General features: G+C 49.0%; 1 protein-coding gene across 1 annotated transcript; it reads right to left on the bottom strand.

The window, feature by feature from the left end:
• Positions 1–3,009: 3,009 nt before the first annotated feature.
• Positions 3,010–24,515, bottom strand: VSX2 (visual system homeobox 2). Its single transcript, XM_069016003.1, has 5 exons — positions 24,077–24,515; positions 22,805–22,889; positions 19,876–19,999; positions 4,560–4,740; positions 3,010–3,508 (listed from the first exon to the last, which is right to left on the bottom strand). Exons 1-5 carry the CDS (start codon positions 24,513–24,515, stop codon positions 3,177–3,179), a joined length of 1,161 nt encoding a protein of 386 aa, XP_068872104.1. The 3' UTR covers positions 3,010–3,176.

The following is a 24,515-nucleotide window of genomic DNA, read 5'->3' as shown; positions in this document are numbered from 1 at the left end:
CCAGAGCACTATGGGAAAAAAGAAATTCAATCACTCTAAGGGAGGGGAAAGGGGTGGGCTGTAGAAATATTTGACTGAAAATAACCTTCATGCTTATCTGAGTCCTGACAGCCGTTCTTGAACAGGAGCCAGATTAAGCATGTGCCTGGGCCAGGCTCTAACAGCCTGCTCCTGCTCTCCCAGAGCTGCACTGCATCCCGAGACCCCTCTGTTTCATCCCCACTCACCTCCCTCTATTCATCACCATCCCCTCACTCGCCACAGCAGCTCTGCTGCATCCCCCAGTCCTCTGCTGGCCAAAAAGGCAGCTTGGGGCAGGTCCCTGTAAATCTTAGGGTCACCCCCATGCTAGTCATGAGTGATAGGACTATCCCCTTCCCAGAACTAAGGCCCATTTCTAGCAGAGCACTAGGCTGTGGTGGGACAGGTAAGGTTTTTCTCACGTGGCTGTCAGCTGCAGGGAATATTGCATCCCATCCCACCTTACTGCTGGGTGGCTGTCAGGGCTGTCCCTTCTGGCAGGCTGGGCTGGGCTCTCTGCCTCCTCCCAAGCTCTACACTTTGGCTGTACCACCAGCTGGCCTGGGAGCACTCAATGAGGCCATGGTGGAGCAGCTGGGGGTGGTTTGGCATGAAGCAGTGCAGCCCATCTCCTCACACTGAGACCTCCCACCACCCACCTTAGCAGAGCTAAGCTGCCTCCCTGCCTCCAAACAGCGTTTTTGTCTGCCTTCCTTTCCTTTAGGCCCTATATAGGTAGTTTTTTTAAGGTGGAATTTGGAATTCCTTAATGTCATCACCCAAATTCCCTTCCTTTCCTAGGGGGCACAAGAGAAGAGCAGAAAAAGCTCTCCCTGCAAGCAGGGTTGTTCTCATCCAGGCACACCTAAGGAATCCCCAGTAGAGATGACAGGGTTAGTAGATCTCCTCTTTGCTCTTCAGAATGCAACACCACTCATGATCTATGGAGCTGGTATGTGTGGTGAACAGGCTGGACGCCAGTGTGGGAGCCAGGCGCTATGTCCCATCAGGTACATTCATCCCAGACCACACACCTGTTTTGGGTCAAAGCTGCCCCAAGCTTGGTGGGAACCTACAAGGGCGCTGTCCCCCTGGGGAAACACAGTCCTTTGAGCTTACAGCCCCTCCACAAAGTCAGGCCCAAGCAGCCTCATTGTTCCTCTAGTCTTTTATTTCCTATGCACACCCACTCTGCCTCAGCATTTTTCCTGTCCCTGGAAGACATTAGGTTTTTCCAGCAGACCATTCCCAGTTGCTCTTAGCAGGGCAGGTTAACTCCTTATCTGGTAACTCAGAATAGGCTTCCATTGCTCTCAAATTGGAGCTCACCTCACTGGAAATCCTGTGGGTGCCCTTCCCTCGCAACCAGCTGCCCTGCACTTGCAGTGTCTGGCTGCTGCCTCAGCTCCCCAGGCCAGCGGGGCCCTGCAGCCCGTTCCTGGCAGAGGCTAAGCCTGCCTGGAGATCTGTCCAACTCTCTAACACCAGGGCACGTGTGATATTGGGATGACCCAAAGCACCAGGGCTGCTCTGGATGCTGAAGTGACTTGTTCTCTCACCAGTTGTATGCTGTAACTTCTGCTCCAAGTACAAGCACACCCCTTTCAGTTTTGTATTCTGCTGCAGAGAGAGACCCAAGCCCCACCTTCTCCATGCCTCAGTGGGGAGGAAAGTGCAGGCCTCTGGGCCACTTTGGATCTCTCACCCCTCTCTGGCTACAGTAGGACATCCAACTCCCTCTCAGCTTTGGCTGAACTCACCCTCCTTGAACAGTGGTGACTGGACTCATACACAGTATTCCTGTTTAGTTTTATTCTTCTTCATATCTTTACAGAAAATGGCACATAAATCACAGATTCTGGATGACTAGAAGTTGTTACAGCTCCATATCTCAAACACCTCAATACTGAATTATTTTCTCACTGTATATACATTATTTACACTCCATGGGCTATCATCTAACACGTCAAACGACCGGGCGACAAAGACAAACAGGGGTTGAATGACTGGGCTTAACCTTTGACGGAAGAAAAACAGTAGCTCTGGGGAAAGGATGCTCACAGCTGAAAGCAGGACAGAAGGGGTCACCTGGAAGTCACTGTCCTACGGCTTTTGGAGGGGAAATAGTGCTTCACTGCGATGGGAAGGTGATGGTACCATGGAGTGAATTTGGCTGTGTGGGTCTGCATGTGCTCCTATGGGATGTATGTACACACTACAGGGTGTATCAGGGTGGATGTGCATGGCTGTCATTCCCTTTAACACTCAGAGGGGGAGCTGGACAAATTTAATTCAATAAATACATTAGGCAGATGTTGTTGTCTCACCTGGAATAATGTATTCAATAATAAATTCACCGTTCATCCCCTCTGCAGGGGTGTAGGGTTTTGGTGTTTAGAGCAGAGTCAGACCAAACTGTCCAGCCCTGCCCAAGCCAGTGACATGGGCTGGTGTCACCTCAGGGTGCCAGGTGGGACCAGGATGTTGTGCCTGTGGGTTAAACCCTCCTGTCCCTGCCAAAAAGAGGTCAAACATAACTGCTCTAAAGCTGCAGTCCCATCTCAGCAGACCTCAGTGCAGGGCAGGGAGAGACCGATGGAAGGTGCAAACCACCCTCAATGGATAGTCATCACTTTCATGCAAGCACTGCCACGGGCTTGTCCTGCTGCAGCCTGGGCCAGAGGCAGAGGCGATGGCCAAGGGAAGGTGGCGTGTCTGCCTGGGGCACGGTGGGACAGGGCGCAAGGGGAAGGGGCCTGGGCAGTACTGGGCAGAGATGTGCACCAAGGAGAGGCATGGCAGCAAGGAACAGGCTTGCTTCAGGTTGGCAAATGGGGTTTGGGGCTGCAGCAGAAGGAGAAAGCCCCAGAGCCAGTTGTGAGGCTGAAGGAACCAGAGCCTTAGTGTCATTGGTGGCAGTGATGATGTGACACTTCCCAGTCCCCCAAAAGGAAGGGGTGGGGGGTGAAGAAGGCCTGGTGGGGTGGAGGAGCGAGGGGCAGGGGTATTCTCAAGGGGAACAGGCAGTGGGCACCCCTGCCAGGCAGCCCCAAACACGGAGACCAGTGCCACTCTCCCTGGCAGGGGTGGCCGGGGACGCGGCCCCCAGAGGACACAGTGTCTGTCGGGGCTGGCTTCTGCCACCTCTCTTCCCCCTAGATCAACTTCTCCTCCTTCTGCGACGAGTTCAACTTCTCCGTCTGTCTCTCATCCTCTGCCACTGCCGCCTCCTCCCCTGTCTCCAGCTTCCTGCCTGGGGCTGGGGTGTCCCCGGCAATGGTCCCCAGGACTTTGGTGCTGTGCTCCTGAGCTTTGGCCCTGAGGGCAGCAATGCTGTTTTCTCTCAGTTCCTCCTGGGAAATGGTGGTTTTGGGATCCGGACCCCTTTCTTCCTTGTCACCTTTGTCAAGCTTGGGCAGGGCCTGGCGCTCCACCTCTGTCTTCCTCCCCGCCTCAGCCGCTGCCTCCAGAGATTTTTTGTGCATCCCTAAAAAGAATTGTTGGTATTCGGGTTTAGAAAAGCGCCTGGGCATGGGAAAGCCATCTTGAACTGAAAACAGCAAAGATAAAGAGAGGCCAGAATTAAGGAAAAGCAGAAACCCTCGCTTCACACAGCAGTCACGGCAAGCCACTTGCTCCGGCCCGCACGCGAGGGCAGCCCAGGCAAGGCAGCTGCCTGCTGGAGCAGCGCAGCATCTGTGGACTGTGGCTGGTCCCAACGGTCTATAATTACTCTCCCCTTCATTTCTTTCTGTGAACCTGAAGCTAACTTGTCCCTGCATGGAGATGAGGGTGTCAGACAGCAGCATAGTTGCCTGAGCTTCACCGAGGCTGGGGAGGGAGATCCCTCATTGCCTATTTCTGTATCAAACTACAACCACCCTTCTGCCTCTCTCAGTTGCACATAGACAGAAAGACAGCATAGCCCATCATCAAGATACCAGACACTAGTTTTGGGGCAGAACCAGCCTGGAAGGTCAGAAAGAAGGAAGTAAAGAGCAGGAGTGTGACAGGGTAGCTGCTACCTCCATGTCTGCACAGAAAACCAAGGGAAACCATACAGAAATGCAGCTTCCCCAGGTGTCATGACCAGGAGGAGGCAGCAGAGTGTTCCACCTGGAACTGGGGGCAAAGATGGAGCATTTGGGAGTCCTAGCACCCCATCCAGCATCACAGGGCAGGAGGAGTGAGACTGGGATGACCTCCTCCCTTGGGCAAGGGTTGGAGCCCCTGCTTCAGAGCTGGGCATGAAGGATGCTTGAGCCATGGGAAGTGAAGGTTAGCACTAGCCTGAGCATGGGGGCAAATTTGTGTCCTGGCCGGATTCTGCAGGTCAAGATCCAAGGTCCAATAGGAATTTGGGATGAGTGGTCAAACCCTATTGACAAGGGTCATTGGGGGATGGAGGCATCAAGGGTGGCAGGATGGGGGGCTCTTGCCCTGCTGCCCTTCACCTGTTTTCAGCGTGACTGATTTCTTCCTCACATCCCCCGTCTCTACCCATTCGCCATCGCCCATGAAAGCAGCTGCTCTCTTACCCAGGAGCCAAGGGGCACAGGACTCCATGATGCCATCCTTGGCAGACTTGAGGATGGATTCAGGCAGCGGGATGGAGTGACGCACCATGGCACCGTAGAGCCCATACTCAGCCATCACACTGCTCCTGCCCCAGCATTTCTCCCTCTTCCGCCATTTGGCCCGGCGGTTCTGGAACCAAACCTGGAGCAGGCAACAAGGAGGGACATGGTTTTTGTGCAGGGAGAAGGCATGCCAGTCCCCTTCCCGTGTGGGAACATGCATGTACTTCTGCAGCAGGATGAAAGCAGATGGGTGGATTCTTATCCCAAAGCCAATACAACCTCTTCCCGCATGCAACAGACACTGGGTATCTCTCCCTCCCTCCCCTGAAGGACTGGCGAGGACCAAGTGTGAAAGCAGGTTCCATCCCTCTCCACAGGATGTAATTAATTTGCCATTGCAACGTCTTTTTTCTAGTGGCTTTTGGCTCTTGTGCCTGGGATTTTCTTTTATTATTTACTATGTGTCTGAGCAGTGGTACAGGCCTAAAGGCAGCGGTGCCTGCAGGGAGGGCTGGGATGGGGGTGGATGCTTGAGAGAAGGGGGAAGCTGCTCTGTGCGCTTTACCCTGAATTCCGAGTTTGAAAAGCCCCTCATCTTCTCAGAAAATTGGCAGAATAATCTCTGAGCTGTGACCTGGGGGGCAGTGAGCAGAGAGGCGGGCAGCAATGGCAGGGAGGGGGTGATACTCGCAGAAATCTATTAGTGCTCTCTCTCCGATTTCCATTCCTCTTGTCTCCCTCGCCCTCCTCCCTCCCCGGCTCCCCTCCCTTCCCCCTGAGCAGAGGCATCAGCTTTAGATGAAAAATTGCTTGAGGTCTATTCAGAAGGAGGCAAAGGAAGAGTCAGCCCCAGGGGCAACCCAGGCCTGATTGAAAAATAAGTTAATTTCAGTTTGAATCGATGGGCCTCAGGCACTGAAATATCACGGGAAATTAAAGCAGCTGGTCCCCAGGGAACCACGCCATTGACCTGCGCTAATTAATGCCATGGAGTTACCAGGCCCCTCTCGGAGAGGCAGTCCCTCCCTCCCCGTGGACACCCCAAACACCTCCTCATTTAACTAATTAGACTGACAGAAAATTGGGTGTTAATTTGTTTAGGATTTTTTTTTCTTTTCTATTTTTTTCCCTCCCTTTCCCAGAAAGTACACGGCAGAATGGAAATGAATGTCGGGGTCTCTCTGGCAGATGGATGCTCGGGGTCACTCCGCAATCTTCTCCGACTTGATTGCTTGATTAGGTCGTTAGCACATTAAAAAAAAAAATTGCTTGCCGTCTGGCGCTGGCCTGATGAGTGGGATGAGGCGGGAATCGCCTGGGTAATTTATCTTTTTATACTGCAAAGAATTTGATTTCAATCTGCAGATATATGGAGGTGCCTTTGACACCTGTTTAACATTACAGAGCTGACAGCTTAACCCTCTCTTGTCCCCACCACTTGTCGCTGTGGGGGAGCTCAAGCTGCAGTGGGGAGCACTGGGAGTCTGTGCCAGTCCCCCGGCTCTGCCATGGGGACCGTAAGACTGATGCCGTGGAGTGATGTCCTGGTCTCAGCTGGCAAGGCAATATCATCTCTTCTACCTGTGCAGAGGAGAACTGCCCAGCACTGAAGCCTTATGGTGGGGACAGAGCTGCAGGGTAGGCAGGTGGCTGGCTTGCTAGCACTGGTGACAGACAGCTTTCGCCTCTCCCAGGAGCCCAGCCAGCCTGCTCCATCAGAGAGCTCTGTGGAATGGGTGGGGTGGTGGTCCCACCAGCTGTGATCCCAGCTTCTCCCAGCAGAAGACACTCTGTGCATGTCAGAGAGGATTTTACCAGGCAAAGGAAGGAGGCTGCTTCACCACGTCACCTCCTCTGCATGATAAATGGTCTGATTTACACTTTCATACTGCTGATCTGTAACCCCTGGACCAGAGATTGCTGCAAAGACCCTCAGGAATGCAGAGCTTCCTCTCTTCACCCTCTCCTCCATGCCTCTGTGAATACATGGGTTTGCTTGGCTGTGTAGTCAGCAGGATGCTGGCAGAGGGGTCTCACTCCAGGTCATGCAATCCTCCCATTTCCAGAGCACAGGGTGCAGAGCTGCAGTCGCCTCTTTACTGATGCTTTTACCACTTTCTCCTCCCTCCTGTCTTGATGCCTCTAACATCTTTCCCCATGCCTCATGCTCCTCTTCCCTTTTCCCTGGCCAGGTGTCAGCCTTCCCCAGCACTGCCCACTGCCTCTAAACCCTGGAGCATCCCCTTCTCCATGGCAGTGATACACAAATACTGGAAGTAGCAGAAGCTTTGCCAGCTGGCAGCCCAATTTTGACTAGAGCTGGTAGAAAATTTTCAATCAAAAAATGCTGATTCAATAGCACAGGAAAAACTGTGTCCAGCCAGTGGAAGTGTAATCAAAATTATCTATAGCTTTCTTCTGAATGCTGTATTTTAATCTCAGCCACCTAAGACATGCAAAATCTATGCTTTAAAACCAAATGAGAAAATCAAAATTGCATCAACGTCTCAGTAAGATCACTCTGAGATTTCCAAAACCAATTTTTGTCACTTGATGGGAATTTCCTCTTGGTCTTGATTAGGAAAAATGAAAGTTTGAAATCCCAGAATGTTTAACAGAACAGAAATCAGGAAGACTGACCATCTTGCTTTAATACCAGGAACTATATCTTCATCTGAGGCATGAAATTAAGTGAAACCAATGGTGCTCAATACTGAGTATTACTGGGATCAGATCCCAGTCAAGCATCTCTGTGACAAGCTCATTCTGAGGAGCACTGAGCAATGAGCTCCAGCACGGCACTGGCAGCCGCCATGCCACTTCAGATCACAATTGTCCCCTGTGTCCTGTTCTCATGATTTTGTCCTCACTCGGATGGCTCCATCAGTGAGGCTTTCCTCTAGGTGAAGATATTACTGATTTCTTCAAATTTATCGATATATTACCAAAATTTTCACATGCCTTGATTCTGAGCTGAATTACGTGGTGGTTTTAGTAATTCAGAGGTATTTTCAGCTGTGTGGTACATCAGCCACAACATCCAAATATGCAGTTATTTATTATTGGCACCTCACTTTTCTGGGAGAGGGTTTCACCCTTGCGCTTTACTCACCTTACACATTTCTTGTGATTTTGGTATTCTTTGGCTGCTTATTGTCCTTGCTTGGAGATATCTACTCTACAGCTTCCTCCAACTCTGTAAAATTTGGTCTGCTTCAAACAATGTCTAGGTTTGTCCACATTTCCTCTTGCCCCTTCCCACCCCGTGGATTGGCTCAGCTTTGTGAAACACTTTACTGACGTGGCTCTGCACTGTGCACCCTCCTTCTCACTTGTTTTCGTCTGGTTGTCTGTTGCACAGCCCAGGGTATGGTGAAAAGACTGTGTTTCTGCTTCCACATCTCATGGGCAGTGGTGAAACCTTCAGATTAATTTTAGACTGAAGCATGTCACATGCTTGTGCAAAGCTGTCACAATCTGATGTGCAGAGGTGTCTTTTGGACCAACATGCTACACCTTAAGAAGTTTCACACCTCTTTATTTTCACACAAACACCCTTTGTGAAACCTGGGAAGCTTGTTCCAGGAAGTCTATCCTCCAAAAATGGACAATAGAGTAAAGTGGACAGGTTTGTCTCGCAGTATTGCAAAACCTTATAAATGGGAATGTTTCTAACTTTAATCATCACCTAATTCTCACCTCCAGTGCCCACTGTGCAAAGCAATAAAAGTTCAGGCACTCCGTACTTGACTACAGAGTTGCAAGTGTTTTGGAGTGGGGGTTTTGGAGTCAAGGCTGGCAAGGATAACCTCGCCAGTTTCCTCCTCTGAATCACAAATGACGAGTGATGCTTCTTTGGATTATTGATGATGCAGAAGAGCAAATTGTAGGAGGAGAAATCTCTCATTTTGCAAGGGGACATGAGACTTGACACGTCCTTGTTATCCACATTCATTATATTAGTTAGTTTGTTTACCTAATCAGTGCCTGAAACATTGTCTGCTGAAGAGAGAAATCTCCCTGAGGTTGGCCATAATCCAGAAATCTGAATTGGCAAAGGGATATTTTAAAATCTATGGTGTTCCTGTGTATTGTTTCTGTTTTGTTTCAAACTAAAATTTTCCACTAGTGATACTCATTTTTTTGGCTGCTACTTTCCAAGCTAGGGTACAACGACAGGAGAATTGATATTGGAATTTTTTTGTCTTACTAATATTTAAAAAAAAAAAAAATTTTCCCTGCCTAAGCATTCCTCACCTATTAAAGGAAAATTCCAGGGTAGATAATGGTGAAATTTTGTTTCGACAAATCTCTCATCCTGCCTTTGATATTGCATTCCAACAGGGGCCTTTCAAGGAGCGAGGTTTGTGGAGCGCAAGCCGGTCCCAGCCCAGAGCAGCGCGAGCTGAGTGTCCACTAGATGGCCACAGGCAGATGCACGTCCGCACCTGCGGACACACCGACACGGACACACAGACACTCCAACACATGCCTTTGCCAGGCTGCAGGGAGCAGCTGCACACAGCTGTTGGCAGAACAGCACCTAAGGCAAGGGACAAAACCCCAATACCCCCAGAGCCACACTGAGACCATCTCCCCTGCACACGAACATGCAGGTGCATGCTCTTTACCCACTTGAAGCCCTTTGGGGGGTCAAGCTGCAGACCAGACAACACCTTCAGCTACCCTCCACATCCGGGGCCCTGCTGCCGTCTTAGCACTCAGTTTCTCCTGACTCCTACACCTCTCCCTTTCTACCTCCTCCCTCTCCAACCCAAGACTCAACAATGAGAGTGGTTAAAATGAAAACCTCCTCTGAAAAAACAGTGATGTCCTCGTCCTCATATCAGACAGGACCTGTGGCCCTGGTGGGGTTCAGTCGGAAGATGTGAACACTGCAAAGAATGGCTTCATGTCTTCCTTGGAGCATGTCCCCACCCCACCCATACCCACGAGCACTGGGGCTGTATAATGGACTGCCATGAGAGCATGAGTTCCAATTGTGCCCTGGGGCTTTCTCAAATCCTTCCGTTTTAGCAATCACTACAGAAAAGCTTCCTGACTGCTGGTGGAGACTGCACCACTCGTGTAAGCCTGGAAACAGTTTATTGCTGTCTTTTCAAATGTAACGTCAAAGTTATTGGTACTGTTTATGGTGACATCACTTTCTATGGCTGGTGTAAAGTGGTTATGAAGTTAAATGAGAGCAATAAAGGTTGCACATGGGCTGCATGGCTGATCACAGGACTCATCATCCCTCTTCGTGCTAAACACAGGGAAAGAGCTTGCTGAGCTCACTTCAGAAAGAGCAATTCCCGTACACAACATAGCAAGGGCCCTTCCTGATAAGAGCTGGATTTTTGTCCGACCCACTTGGCTAACAGGTCCAACCAGAGATACAAGGTGAGCTGTGAGACAGCACTCATCCCTCTTGAATGAAGACATGATGGTTCATCCAAGCTTGGGTCTCCTCTAAGCTAAAAGAGTAACAGGGTGCTCATTGAATACGGGCTTAATTGGCACCCAGCAAAAATGTACATGATATTACCATGCCACCAGTCCTGCAGGCTAGGCCTGTCTCTGAATCCTGCTCTTAAAAGCACTTCATGGGCCATGTATAACTATTTGTTGCAATTAGTCTGACTTATGCAACCAAAGCTGTAAAATCCCACTTGACCAGGAAACATGTCTTAAACTGTGTTCCCTTGGTAAATCTGGGGTTTTCACCTGGCCTCATGGGGCACCATGTTTTTCCACTTCTTGTAACCTTTCAAAAGCAAACAGTTTCATTTGCTGCAGGGATCCCATCTCCCCCAAAGAAAAACAAGTGTGCACATGATGTGCAGGGTCAGTATGGTGAGATCAGTGGTTCAGCACACAGTCTGAGCCTCACATCTGCACAGCAAGTGCATCTCTGAGACGTTGACTTCACCACGGCCACACTGTGATTCCAACTGACCAGTAGCTTAGTTGGCCCTACAGTACAGGCTGCCATGTGCTGGGACTTGGCAGATCAACACCCCAAATCCTCTTTTCCTAACATGCTGAATGAAAAACAAGAAAACATCAGGGTTATAAATGCATGACAGTCACAAGAAAGCTGACAAGAGTGCAGTCATCATCCTAGTCCACACAAACCCAGGGAGACATCTGTCACTGTCACAAAGGGTGATAGCGCACATCCATCCTTTGGGTGATCACAGTACCTGACTCCATTAACCAAGCTGCTATCCTGCCTGCATTATTTCATTTTGCCTTCTTTTCCCCCACTAATACTGCTCTGCAGGTCCTCTAGCACCGAGGAAACCTTAGCATAAATCTTCATAAACATCCATGTGTAATGCACTCTGTGATCACGCAGGGACACACCACGTTATCACTTTTATGCTAGAGAAGGTGAGCCAGGACAGTCAGAGGAGAATGTCACATTCCCTTCACAATGCCTTTCAATGGGCACTGAAATCAGACCATGGGATGCCAGCATTCCTCTGAGGCTGTGGAGCACTGCCTGTGCTCTGGGACTGCTCCCTGCATGCCAGCATCAGCTCCATGGTGCCTTACCCTTTATCAGTACACACTAAGCAAAGGGCAAAGGTGCTCTCTCACCTTCTCCAGAAAAAATGTAGGCACCAGAAGATGTACACCAGCAAGAGATGGTGTCTGCTGTACTACCTGGTGCCCACTGTTCCCTGAGATAAGGCACAAGCCCATCCCTGCTTGCATGGGGACAGTCTGCAAAGTCCCCAAGGGGTACAGCTCATGCTCACTAATGCACTGCATCCTTGGGCCATTGAAGCTTTAGCTGGAAGCTATCTATACAAACATGAAATTTTATAAAATGCTGTAAGATGTAATCAGTTTCCATGCACCAGCATTCAGCACTCTACTCCTACCACGTCTGCTCCTGGCTCTACTTGTTCCTCAGCTCTGGGTACCCTTAACCTTCTTTGGGTAATTCACAACTCCAGGGGTTTTCACATGACATCTTCCAGTTGCAGAAAGCTGATGCTCCAGGCACTGGCTGCTGCTGTGCCACTGATGCCTGCAGCCAACACCACCAGCTCAGGCACCAGCACAGCTGATGGTGTGACCTGCAGAGCTGGCAACACGCAGCCTGTCCAGGGATGCTACTTGCACCAGGACAGGACATCTGAGCTCACCAGCACATTTCCAGGTATCCCCATGCTTAGTCCACCTGAGCTAAGATCTCTCAGGCTGGGACCCTCCCTTACCTGTCACTTAGACACTGAGCCTTGATCTCAGTCATGGTCATCATATAAGCTGAAGAAGTTGATCCAGTCAGCTAACAAATGGCAGTTGTCATAGTGACAGTCATGGGGCACTCTGAGTTGGAAGGCTGGCAGTGAAGGGATCCAGAGACAGCAGAACGATGTGATGGACATAAAGCAAGTTATCTTGGAATAGACATCACTGGCACATCTGGCTATGAGCAGTGACTGGCACAGGTATTTATCATGCATGCTCACATGGATGGGATGGATAGATCCTTCCAAGAATTTTTTTTCTCAGCAACACTCACAGTTCAGCCCTCCCTCTGGGTGAGCCAAGCAGCGTCTTTAGGAAGGAAAGAGTAGCAGAGTGAGAAGGTATTTCACCATGTGGATCCCGAAGCTGCAGGAGAACCAGAGCTTCCCAGAGGCACGGGTGGGCAGCCTGGCTGTGCTGGCCTGCCTGAACAACACAGCTACGAGCTGTGACAACATACAAGCAATGCTTGGCTTGCATTCCCTTCCTACAATTTTGAAGAGAAAGCTGCAGCTGAAAGCTCTAGTAACAACATTGCAGCCATAGTTTCAGCTCTGCCTTTGCTCACAGTTGGGAGCCTACCAGATACCAGCTGAAAGAGAAAGTAGGGAGAAAAGTGTGCTTCTCACACCAGGCAGGTCCTAAACTGAACACCTCTTGCTGCTGCTCCCAGGACAGTAACACTCAGGGTAGACAGAAGAGCACCTAATGCTTTTTCACAGCCTCTGACAAAGTGACCTCTGGAAGGCATATTTGTTGTAAGATACTGTAGAAACAGTTTGTTGTCCAGCTCAGTTCCTCTTTTCTGCTCCACAGAAGGACCTGCCAGCCTCATGCATGTGGAGATGGAGGTTCTTGATATGTCTGTCTGCTGAGGACTGGACTGCTCAACAGTGCCTGGGCAAAACCCAACTCAGAACACCCACAGAGAAGGGCAATGAAAAAGCAGAGCAGGTTTGTGCTCCCAGAGAAGAATCAGAAGAACTTGCTGAGATCTATCAGGGTAAAAGAAAAACACTACAGAGAGAAATAGATCCATTAAGAAATAAAGGGTAGAGTAAATTAACTGAGTGTCTAAAGTGCTTGTGTTATTGAACTGTTAGAAAAATCTCTATTCAAAGTCAGGAAAGGAGGAAAACTTTGTAATAAGGGGTCATTAAAGGAAAACATGAACGCAACCATCAGCTGGCCCCTCTGCCATCATAAGGCTGGAGAAGAATTAACTACTGAAATTCCTGGGATGACCAATTATTTCTTTAAAATCAGTTGTGAAAAACTGCAGTGGTATCAGAAGAGAGAAAAGAAAGTTCATCATTAAGTGAAGGAGTGAATACAAGTGTTGCCAGCACAGGGATTTGGGGTAGTATTTCCAGAAGAGCTAAAGTGATCGAGGAACTGGAATGCTTAAGCTAACTCAGAGAAGTAGTAGCCTTAAACTACAGTTGTTAAGAAAATGAGGGGATGAATGCAGGGAAGAGTTGTCACAGCCTGGCATCAAGCCTGCAGAGCCATTCCTGATTCTCTTGGACATGATGGGGAAAGCCTCTGCCAAGGCACTCCACAGAAATGGGCTTCAGCATATTTTGTTGCCCGCCTGTCTTTCACAGGGAACTCGTGTGCCCCGATGCTTGAAGGTGTTGGATCCTTGCTGAGAGTGTCTCCAAACCATGGAGAGAACAAGGAGAGTCACTGTCAAGAGTCCTGTTTCCCTCCCAATACTGTGGAGGAGCACATCAAATTCACAGTCCCTTATCATGGGACAGTCATAAACATCTTGCAAGAACAGAGCAGAAGGCAAGAACAGGCAAGTTTGGGTCTATTTGTTTTTCTGTCCCATTCAGAAAATTGGTCAGTGGCTAAAGCAACTCAGGAACTGAACATAGAGGGATAAAGCAGTACCTGGGTAAAGAAAATATTCATAACTCTATACCTCCACCTCTGTACTAAAAAGACCTTTTAAAACTGCACCTAACAGCCCCAGCTGTAGCAGGGTAAATCCCACAATATAAGCAGGCAATCTGCATGGTCTAGCAACAAGCAGGAGAGTCCCCGCTTCCAGTAAACTGAAGTGTCATTCCCGGGCCTCCATTTTCCTTCTTTTCTCCTGCCACATTTTCTTTCTCTGTCCAAAAGCATGTAGTGTAAGACTTTTCAGACAGGAATCCCTTTGGGAAGGCTTGCCTGGGCCCCTGCTCTTGCCCATCACCCAGCCCCTCTGTTTGCAGCTCTGGTAATTAACTTGTAAACGAAGTTCTAGCACATGGGCTGAAAACAGGCCATAGATAAAGGGTAATGAAAACAATCCATTAGAGAAAGGGCCAAATTAAACAACTCTTAATTGAAAAATGGAAATGAATATGAATTTAGATCAACTAAACAAGCATGTTATTGAAGAGGCAGAAAAGTGGATGAACTCCTAACATACCAATTAAAGACATGAAGGCAGAGATGCACCATACGCCACGAGAAAAACTCATAATAATATTCTCACTAAACCACTAAGTTTGATTAGTTTTATTACTCTCACTTGTATACTTTCTACACTTCTAGAAGCATAGGGGAAGTTAATGACACTTATCTGGTATCACACAGTCATGGCTTGCCCCAGTGCTCAGGAATTATTGGCAAAGGTAGCCAGCACTAGCTGCCCAACTATATTTTATGATTAACTGCTTGCAGGGCTCTTAAAATAAATATATTTTGAAATGGTTGGCTCACACAATAGCAACACTTTCGGCTTGTCCTTCACCTTGGTAATCTACCTCCAACAACCCTAACCATTCCAGTAATTTCCTTCCAGCTTACATGGTCCCTGTGAATGTGCTGTACAGAGATGCCAGTTGGAACCCACTGGCAGTGTGCCTCATGCTGGCCTTTCTCTGTTCAACATGTGACAGTCACCCAAAATTTTAACAAGAGTAGACAGGTCCTCACTTTTTAGAGTAATAGTGATAAGCTTAGAAAATCCAACACCACCACTACTTTCTGCAGCACTAAGAAATCCTTTGGCGGCCATTCCAGGCACAGATTCAGGAAAGGTCACCAGCTGCATGGAGCAATCGCAGCATTCCATACTTACACCATGGGATTCAGACTACAACTCAGCACTCTGCAGCAAGCAGGAAAAGCTGACAGGAAAGGGAGAAGCCAGGGCTGCTAAAGCTGCATAAAACTGATTTTTCCTTCATGTTTTCTGTCATGTTTCTTGAGGGGACTCTGTGGGTTCACTCCTGAGCTCATACTCAGTGCAGTACAGGATCCTCAGGCCTTTTCAAATTATGTTCACCTCTAAATAGAGAACCTTTTTGCAAAACTGAAGCAAGGTAAGCCTCTTGTCCTTGCAAAATACTCTTGGTACTTGCTTCCCTCTAAATGACTACTCCTCCTGATTCCTCCATCCCTGTTCAACTCCTAAAGAGCTTCACAGTGATACTGAAATGTGTTAATCTGATAGATAAACCAATAGTTTTTCAATTAGAGATTTAGTTGACCTTGTTTTGTTTTTAGCCAAAATTGGCCTCTTAGCTGCCTGTCAAAGCCTGTTGGATGCACAATCCCCACTCCGCACACACAGCACCAGCCTCTTCTTGGGATTCCTTTGGCTTATGAGAGCAATTTTATTTGTCCCAAAATTTGTCATCCAATAATTACTGTACAATCTTTTAACAACAAGAACTGACAATATTAACAGTTTTATTACCTTTTAAAATTGATTATCTCCCTTAACTCTAATGTCCCTGTAATAGCAGTCAGGATCTTATTTTTTTGAAACACTGATTAATCACTTTGTTTGATCAGTAGGAGACATACTTTAAGGACAGACATACTCAATCATTTCAATAATCCCAAATCAAACTCTTCCTGAACTTTATCATTGTAACTACTCTGTTTAAAGTTTGGAACTGTTACATATTAATAAATTCAATAGGGATAACTTATCTAAAATCTACACATTACACTTAAGAGTATTTGTTATGAGAAACAGCTATTTAAGTCAGATGTTGCAGTATTTGTCAGCCTCAGGACATTTTTAATACTTCATAATGTTTATTAAGGATATATTTCCCCACAGGAATCTACTTACCTCTCTTGGATTTTACAGAATAGTCTGGGTTTATTCCAATGCTGGCAGTTCAACTCCTACAAATATTCTTTCAAATACATTGATTAATGTGGTCTTTTTCAAGTACCTTCCAAAATGGCCACAGTGACATCTGATCTGACTTATGCATACTATCTCACTATGAAAAAAATTATTTTCCCATGCTACCCAATGGGAGGATGCTCATTTTCCTTCCAGGAGCAGCCAGCTCACTGTGGGAGTAAGACACACACAGTGTGTATCTGCCTTGGAAAAAAAATACACTTTCATCTTCTCTTTAAATGGAGGATTTGAATAATTTTTCCTGGATTCAATGTTCTCTTAAACCAGCAACTTTCTTTGCCACTGATGGCTATTTGTGTTGTTCTGCTGAAGGCTTTTCCTGCAAGCAGTTCCTATATATCATTCTTTCAATTGCCCTCTTTGAATTTCACTTTCACATCAAATTTCATAGGTGATTTACTTTCTCTTTGACTAATACCTCCTAAGAAATAATTCCATGAATGAAAATAAGGGGTAGATATCACTCTTAGGTGAGGATCCAGTGGGAAACCACCCGAAATGCTGTAGAAGTCCACAACATGTGATGCTCACAGCAATATTAGAAAACACTTTCATTAATGACCTACAGGAGGGAGAGACGAATGTTGAAAGATGAGAGAAACTGCACGCTACAATGAAAATGGAAAACTATAGAGCTCCCTCAGGCAACTGGAAACTCATGCAAGGAAAATAATGCAACTATGTGAAATTATAAATATTATGAAGATGGGAATAAAGATTCATTGTAAGCTGTCTCTTCCAAGGGGCATTAAATGATGCTAAAAGATTCAAAGCAAGATTTACTGCACTCAGGCAGTTCTGCTGCAGAAATTCTTGCCATGGGATATTAAGATATTTAAAATCCCAGGAGACTGAAAAAGTACTCGGTATCACTAGATAGCTGCCCTGTGTAGCATCCACCTCTTGCCAGTGTCAGAGCTGTTAGGTCTGTTCTTATGCTTGCTAGCCAAAGTTAACAAAATTACATATGAAACCCAGAACACTGAAGGGGAAATCCCAAGCATAAAAAAAAAAAATCTGTCTAAAAGAAGTTTGAAGTGACTGAATTAGATAAAAAGAAATAAACAAATAAGGAAGCAAGCAGACCAGTGGTAATCCAAGGCTATTTCTGCAAGGGCCCACAAGCTGAACTGGTGTGAACACACCCGGCATGCGGCTGCAGGCATGTGGTCCCTTATCTCCAGGAAGGCTGACAGGCAGGATGGGCTTCACGTAAGAACAACCACATGATCAAGAGATGAGCATGGGATTTATGAAGGATGATTTAAGGAAAGATCTTTGCAACTTGCTTAAGCAATGATGAAAAACAAGAGTGACAGCCAGGAGAAGAAATATCTCAGATTTATTTAAAGAGTGTGAACTTTATAACCAGGGGAAAGAATTAGGGTCATAACAAAAAGGTCTAAAGTTGGAAAGGAATATGAGGTAAAATATCAAGAAGTATGATCACAGTTGGGAATACCTGGCCATGGCTTGTCACACACAAAAAATACGGACAAGGAAATTTCATAGAATGTGTGGCAAGGGACAATCGATTGCTGACCTATTGGAAGGAACAGTGGCGCTCAGGACAGCTATGTGAGCCTGATGCTCACCCTGGCAGGGTGCTCAACAGATGCTACAGAAATTCTGTTGTTTCTCATTATTTCCCCTTTCATGATCAGCAAAACTTGTTCACAAGCACTTTCTTCTGGAATACGCATGCTCTTAGTTACACCTGATGTTCAGAACAGCCATACCTTGGGGTGCTTCTGCTGTCCAAGTCTAACCTGATCTCAAGAGCAGAGGGGTCACAGTAAGGAGCCCCCCTAGGTTTAAAAGCTGCAATACAGGAAAAGTAGGCAGTTATTCATTAGCCAGCTGCAGAATGACTGGGCAGACAAGTCAGTGACAGCCAAGATACTTTACCCACTATTCATTTCCAAATCAGTTAAAACGCTCAGCACTAGAAGGGTGCTTGGGGTGCTGCAGCAGTACATGCACTGTCAGCTCTACACTGCCTCCCATAGCATCTCACTTCACCTCACACATAGTGAATACTCAGCTCTGGCCAGAGAAATTGGGCCTCTGGAGTTCAACATACATGGTGCCACTAGATGAACCTCTTCCTTGAAAAGGTCTTTCAGGGGAAATCAAAGGATCTTCTTTCCAGCCCAGCATTAAATGGTGGCTGTAGGCAACAATAAACTCCCAACAGTCTCTCCTCTCTTGACTTGATGTCCTACAGGGTGACAAGTGGAGAAGTGAACCTCCATCCAACTCACTCTTTCTAGAGGCAGAGCATAGGGGCTTGTTTCTCAGAGCAAAATCCTAATGTACCAGGTAGGATTTCAGATGATGGGCCATTATTTCTGAAGATTTGTGGAAATCCTGTTAGCACACAGGCTATCTACAAGCTGTTAGATCAGCAGGAATCCTGCCAGGTCAATGGGATAAGCACAAGTTGCTTTTATAAAAATGTAATTTTTGATTGAGCACAAGAATAAGGGTGGTGAGGGGGGCTCAGGAAGAGGGAAAAAAGGCTACACTTTTGTTTTAGAGGATCTTCCTGTCCCTGCATGGGGTCATACCTCAGCAGCTTCCAGCATCAGCGTTATCCTGCCAACTGCCCTCTGAGCTACATTCCAAACCCACAAGGGAGCAGCCTCCTGGGCCATCTCTTCAGCAAAGAAAGAGCACAGGCTCAAGACGCAGCTCGGTGGGTGCTAGGCGTGCATGAGGGATGAACAGAAGGAGGAACCACGGAAACGAGGGCCCTCCCAACACCGCATGGCACACAGGACAACGTCTCTTGTAGAAACTGCTATGCACCAGTCACAGCAACCAGCCACTGCCACTGTGTGGAGAACCAGGACAGTTTAACTTCCAGCCAGACCAGAACCACCACTTGCACCACCTGCTCAAGGCTTGGCCATTATAAACCTGTGCCTTATGTAGAAACCTGATGGGAGCAAGTCATGAGGCAATACAAGCTGCTGGAGCCCACCCTCATGAATGTCATGTTAACTCTGTCCAGTGTGCCTCCCACACTGTAAACATCAGCTGTTAAGTCTTCTCCAGCTTTCTCGCTGTAATGCATACCAAAGGCTGGTCCTGGCACAGCCCTGCAGCTCAGGCTGCTCCTTCCTGCTGGAGGGTTCACCACACCGCAGAGATATTCCACACCACCTTATTCTACCTCCTCACAGTGGCATGACAGGACTGACATGCAGTTAAAACCTTAATGTTAAAAGCTGTTAACTTAATAAAATTTAACAGATTAACAAAAAAATAACAAAAAATTATCCCCAGAAACTTTCAGGGAAATTTCACTTGAGGAGGCAAATACAGCCAAAGTGCAGACAGACATGGTGCAAACATCTCAGTGGGACTCACCCATCATTCCCACACTGCATCCTACCCACAGCTGTACTAGCTGCCTGTGCCATCCCTGTGCATCCTTCTGTGGTCAAAGGAGCAGAGATGAGCTCTTTCCCTTCAGCAATGCCCATCCAGACATGGTCTCTGAGAGGCTTTCTTCTTGCCTTTACCAAGACCTTGAAACATCATCATCTTTTTTTGCACACCTGTTGTCCTCCTCTGATTTAGGATTCCCTCTGTTACACACACTCCAAATCACTGGTACAACACACCATGCACAGCACATGTCGACATACAAACACCAAATACAAATCTGCCAAGAATAGCTGATCTGTCTGCCCACCCATCAAAAGCAGGAGAGTGGACAGCCTGGGGAAGTTTATTCAGAAAAATGTCAGCCTTCCCATGCCACTACCTTTTCTTCACGGAGCGATGAACATGGCTGAGGGCAGCACAATAAGGGGGTCCAAGAGATATGATTACCTGTATCCTGTCTTCTGGCAATTCTGTTTTCATGGCCAACATCTCTCTAGCATATACGTCAGGATAGTGGGCCTCATTGAAGGCCTTTTCCAGCTCCTCCAGTTGATAGGATGTGAAGATTGTCCTGAGGGGAGTAAAACTCTTTGATCAAAAACAAGAAGCAGCAAAGATGATGAAGAGTCAGAGAAATAGACACTGAAACCAGTGAAACCTGGGTAACCAGCTAACACATAACTTTTCCCCACCTCCTGCGTTTCTGTGCACAAAAGGTCAAGTGCCAGGGTGAAAGGAGAACCAGAAAATGGCAGAAGACAGCATTTTTAACAGTTACAAATCACCTTCCCTTTCAGGGACTTGCCTCTGGAGACGGACCCTCCCCAGCAGCAAGCACCCGCAGCGATGGCAGCTGATCTTACATCTCAGACTCTGCTGCCTCTTGTGAGGATCACCACACTGAGATGAAGCTGCATCTCCTCAGCACCCCGTCTGGAGAGGTGCTGAGCCCTTTCCAAGCTGCTGGTCCTTAGCCTCTTCAATCTCCATGAGCAAATAACCTTTCACCTTCAGTCTCAGTCCTTGGATGAATTCTCCAAATGTTTTCTCCACCCTAACCCACCACTTTTCATCAGTCTTTCCCCACAGGAGTCAGGACCAGCTCCCTTCCTCTGCCTTTACCCTGGTTGCTTCCATTCCGACATCCCATTAGCTGCTCCCTGCCAGTTCGCATTACCCCATTATCCTTTAGAAATCCTCCTGGACCGCCCTGGCAGGCAGCAGCCCAGCCCGCCTCTGCGCAGCCAGTTCTCAGTTCGGGACAACCAAATTGAAAAATCAGCAGCTGGAAAGCCGAGACAGATGAAAGCCCTTCTCCAGCAGATGGATGAGAATTCTCGGACCACTTCCACTCCCTGAGGGTTTAAACTCCCACCCTTCAACTCCTCCAGTACAGAAAGTACAATTTTTGATAAAAGCTAACAATACTGCAATGGCAAAAAAACCCCAACCAACAAACAAACAAAAAACCCCAACCAAACAAAAACCAAACCAAAACCAAAACAAAAAAGCAACTAAAAAGCCAAAGCAAACAAAAAACCTCAACCAAAAAACCAAACCAAAATAAAAGAACCCTCAACCCAACAACGAATTGCAGCCTTTGTGCAAAGTAAATGAATAAACATTATCAATCTAAGAAACATGTATCTCCCAGAAGGAAAAAGGAAATAGAGTCTTTTTCTAAAATACACTCAAATTTCAGAAAAGCCTTTCAGTTCCAGAGAGCATAAACAGAAAATCTAAGAAATATCCTCTGCTATACAGAATGAAAAGGATTCAACCAGATCAATAATATTACTAACAAAAGCAGCATGCAAATGCAAGGGACCTGCCTGCAACCAGACCCTTCTTTAAATTCACTCTTAAATCCATTCTCCTTTCAAACAGTTTTTCTTCAACTTTGACAAATCTGTGAACTCTAGGGACAGCAGAAACACACTGAATCATGTATTTTCTCTCTCTGGGACCACAGGAAAAATTATTCCAATTTTGATCCAGTTTAGATTTCAAGCATTTCTCTCCATCTTCCTCTGACAAGAGAGTGGAAGCCTGTCCAGGCTCACTAGCGGCAAGGTTTTGCTGACATTCAGCTGAAGTTTTCCCTTTTTAGCTCATCCCCGGGTAGCCCCTGTCCCTTTTGCAGTTCACAATCCACTGCCCCTTTTGGTGTTTTTTATCCTGCAGCTATTTGCAGGCTATTGACCAGCCATCTCCCAATCCTTCCTTGGTACAACTAGAGGTCTTAACTGTTTAGTACAGAATATACAACTGCAGCCAAACGTTGCAGGTCTGTTTCCGTCTAGAACCAAAACCAAAACAAATCTGAATTTCGTTTCCTATCTTTCATCCAGATCGGGACCTGTACACCAATCCCAGCTGTGTTATCACCCAGCCCTGTCTGGGGTGTAAAGAAAATGAGCTCATACTTACTCCAGAGCACTCAAACTGGGAACATTTGCCTGGGGAAGGGGCACGGGTTTGGAAATGAGCCCTCCAGACCGAGTCTCCTGTTGCACACATAGCAGGATGTCTCCTGGGATAGTCGGTCTCCTTCCACCCCTCATCCTGCTAAGCTTTCACTGGAGCATCTTTTAATCCACCTTTCCTGCATCGTGGCAGGATTGACTTAATTATTCTTAAATCACCCTCAGTGGATGGTATTTGGCCTTCCTTTGTCCTGGCGCTCTGGCCACAGCAATGCCAGAACCCAGCACAGGATTTTTCGTTTCTGTTTGTAAAGTGCAAATGAACCAACTCCATTTTAACTGCGGGAGAAGTCGGGCAAAGTCTATTACCCTGACCATGCTGAGAGGAAACCAAACCCCAAAGTGGATCTTCGTTTCCTTAAACAGTTTCCCAGCCTTCTTCAGCTTCTTTGCAGGCTGTCTCTGATTCCCAACTATTTAATCTATTGGCAAAATAAATATTTTTACACAATAAAATGTTTAAATTATTGATAGGAATTCTGTCTTGCTGACAGCCAATATTAAGATTGCTGTATGTGGAGCTGGAAACGGCTTTTATTATTTCTGACAGGTTGACGATTTTTCCGTTCCAAACACTGGTGATCCGCATTCCACCTAGATGCTTATGGGCTGCCCAGAATTGCGACTCGGGATACCTGGATCCGCAGCCAGAAAAAATTAAATAAAACGACACCTGTGGTCGAATCCCCCGCTCCCTATAGGCACGTCCCCATATCCGATTTATTTTGGACGGGGAGGAAGAAAAAAGGGAAGAACACGGTGGAGAAGCCGCAGGGGCGCCGCGGCGCTCCGGCGGCCGGTGCCGGGAAGAGTATTTTGCTCCAAGCCGGTGGCCGGTTTCCTGGGAACTGGGGCGACGGGAGCGGGCGGGGTGGCCGCCGCTGTCTTACCTGTGCCGCCTCTTCTTTCGTTTCTTGCTCTGGTTTAGGGAGGATTTGGACATTTTTCGGTCGCTGGAGGAAACATCCTCGGAATCTGCGGAAAGACAGGCAGCGGCTATGGACTGGGGCTCCCTCCCCGCCAGAGACCCCCCGGGTAGGGCCAGGCCCTCCGGTTCCGCTCCCTCCGCCGGCTCTGGCCGAAGATTTCGTTGCGATCGCGCCGCGGACGGGCCCCGACGCCGGCCGCTCCCTCCAGCGCGGCCCCAGCGCCGCTCCCGATCCGCTGCCGGTGCGGGCAGCTCGGGGCGATCCGCCCCAGCCAGGGAAGGCTCCGGGCCGGGACCGGGCTCTAGCTCTCGCCCCTCTCCACCAGAGTCGTTTGCTGAGGCTGCTGTTGTCTCGCTGCTAAAACGCAGAGCCCGGCGAGCTCAACCAAACCGTAGGAAAATGGGAAAGCTGCAGCCCCCTCTCCGCGGCCGGGCAACCGCGACCGCCTGCCCCAGCCCGGGGATCCCGGACTGCGCCGCAGAAACACCGGAGCGGGGAGGGAGAAATTGAGGTTTATGGAGCTACCAGCAAAAACAAGCCCCGGGAGGAGATGGTGCCTATCCGCGGCCCCCAGCTCCCCAGGGATGCCACGGCCCGGGGGTGTTAAGAGCAGGGTGCCGCAGCCTTTGGCCCGAAGGAGAACCCGGGGGATGGATCAGGGACCCGTATTTCGATGCGCGCTCCGGCCGCGCTCCGGTCCCACTCCTGCCCGCGGCGCCGCACCACCTGCCCGGCCCCGGCCCGGCCCCGTGCTGCTCGGCGGGCCGCGCTGCGGGCGGGAGCGGCAGGCACGGCCCGGGACGGGCGCCGCTGCCGGAGGGAGGCTGGGGATTGCCCCCGGAGCCAGGGTCCGGCGCTGCTGCCTGCCGCTCTGGGAGGACCCGAAGCGGCCTCGGAACGGGGCCTGCAGGCAGAGTTGTGGCAGGCTGCTGCCGTCTAGGAAAAGGATGCCGAAAGACCTCTAATTCTCCGGCAACGACACGGGGTCGCGGGGGGCCACTCCGACGGGGCTCCGCGCATCCCTAGGCCGGGCGCCCCGGGCCACGCCGTCAGACCGCGGCCGCAGCCCCGGACGGGGGAAAATATGGTCCCGCCCCCCCTTCTCCTCATCCTCGGGATCGAAACGAAATCTCCCTTCCTCCGCCGACCAAGTGGCCTCCCACCGGGACACCGGGTGCGGGCGGCGGCGCTGGTGGGGCGCGGCGGGTCCCCGGGGGCCGGGGACGTGCCTACCTGAGCTGGCCGTCTGGCTGCTGTCCAGTTGCCCGGGGGCCCGGGCCAGGGGTTGCAGGTGGACGCTCTGGGGGTCGGAGAGCACCTCTAGAAAGGTGGGCTGGGTGTAAAAGCCGGGGATGCCGCCGGCCCCGAGTAGCCCCATGCCCACGCCGCCCACCCCGGCGGGACTGAGCACGGAGCGGGCCGCCAGCAGGTGCCCGGCGGGCAGAGAGTCCAGGGCGGCCCGAGGGTGCGACGGCGGCTCCTTGTTCAAGCCCAGGATCTCCTGGATGCCGAAGCCGGTGCAGCGGGGAGGGGTGGGCCCAGAGCTGGACTTGACCCCAGCCGCGGGGGGCGGCGGGGGCGGTGGCGGGGCGGCGGGGGCGGCGGCCGCGCCGTCGGGCTTGGGCTTGCTGGGCAGGCTGGGGACCAGCGCCGCGCCCGCTTTGCCCGTCAT

This window comes from Aphelocoma coerulescens, chromosome 5 (genome assembly GCF_041296385.1).
Source record: "Aphelocoma coerulescens isolate FSJ_1873_10779 chromosome 5, UR_Acoe_1.0, whole genome shotgun sequence".
Classification (NCBI taxonomy): domain Eukaryota; kingdom Metazoa; phylum Chordata; class Aves; order Passeriformes; family Corvidae; genus Aphelocoma; species Aphelocoma coerulescens.
Note: the sequence above shows the minus strand (reverse complement) of the source record. Positions and strands in the feature narration are given on the sequence as shown.

Bases quoted from the DNA above. Each gene is read 5' to 3' on its own strand.
- VSX2 (XM_069016003.1), bottom strand. From the start codon at position 24,515: ATGACGGGCAAAGCGGGCGCGGCGCTGGTCCCCAGCCTGCCCAGCAAG. The intron at 20,000-22,804 runs GTAAGACAGCGG...TACTCCCCTCAG, and splicing joins CGAAAGAAGAGGCGGCACAG to GACAATCTTCACATCCTATC. The intron at 4,741-19,875 runs GTAATCATATCT...TGCCTGCTCCAG, and splicing joins TGCCAGAAGACAGGATACAG to GTTTGGTTCCAGAACCGCCG.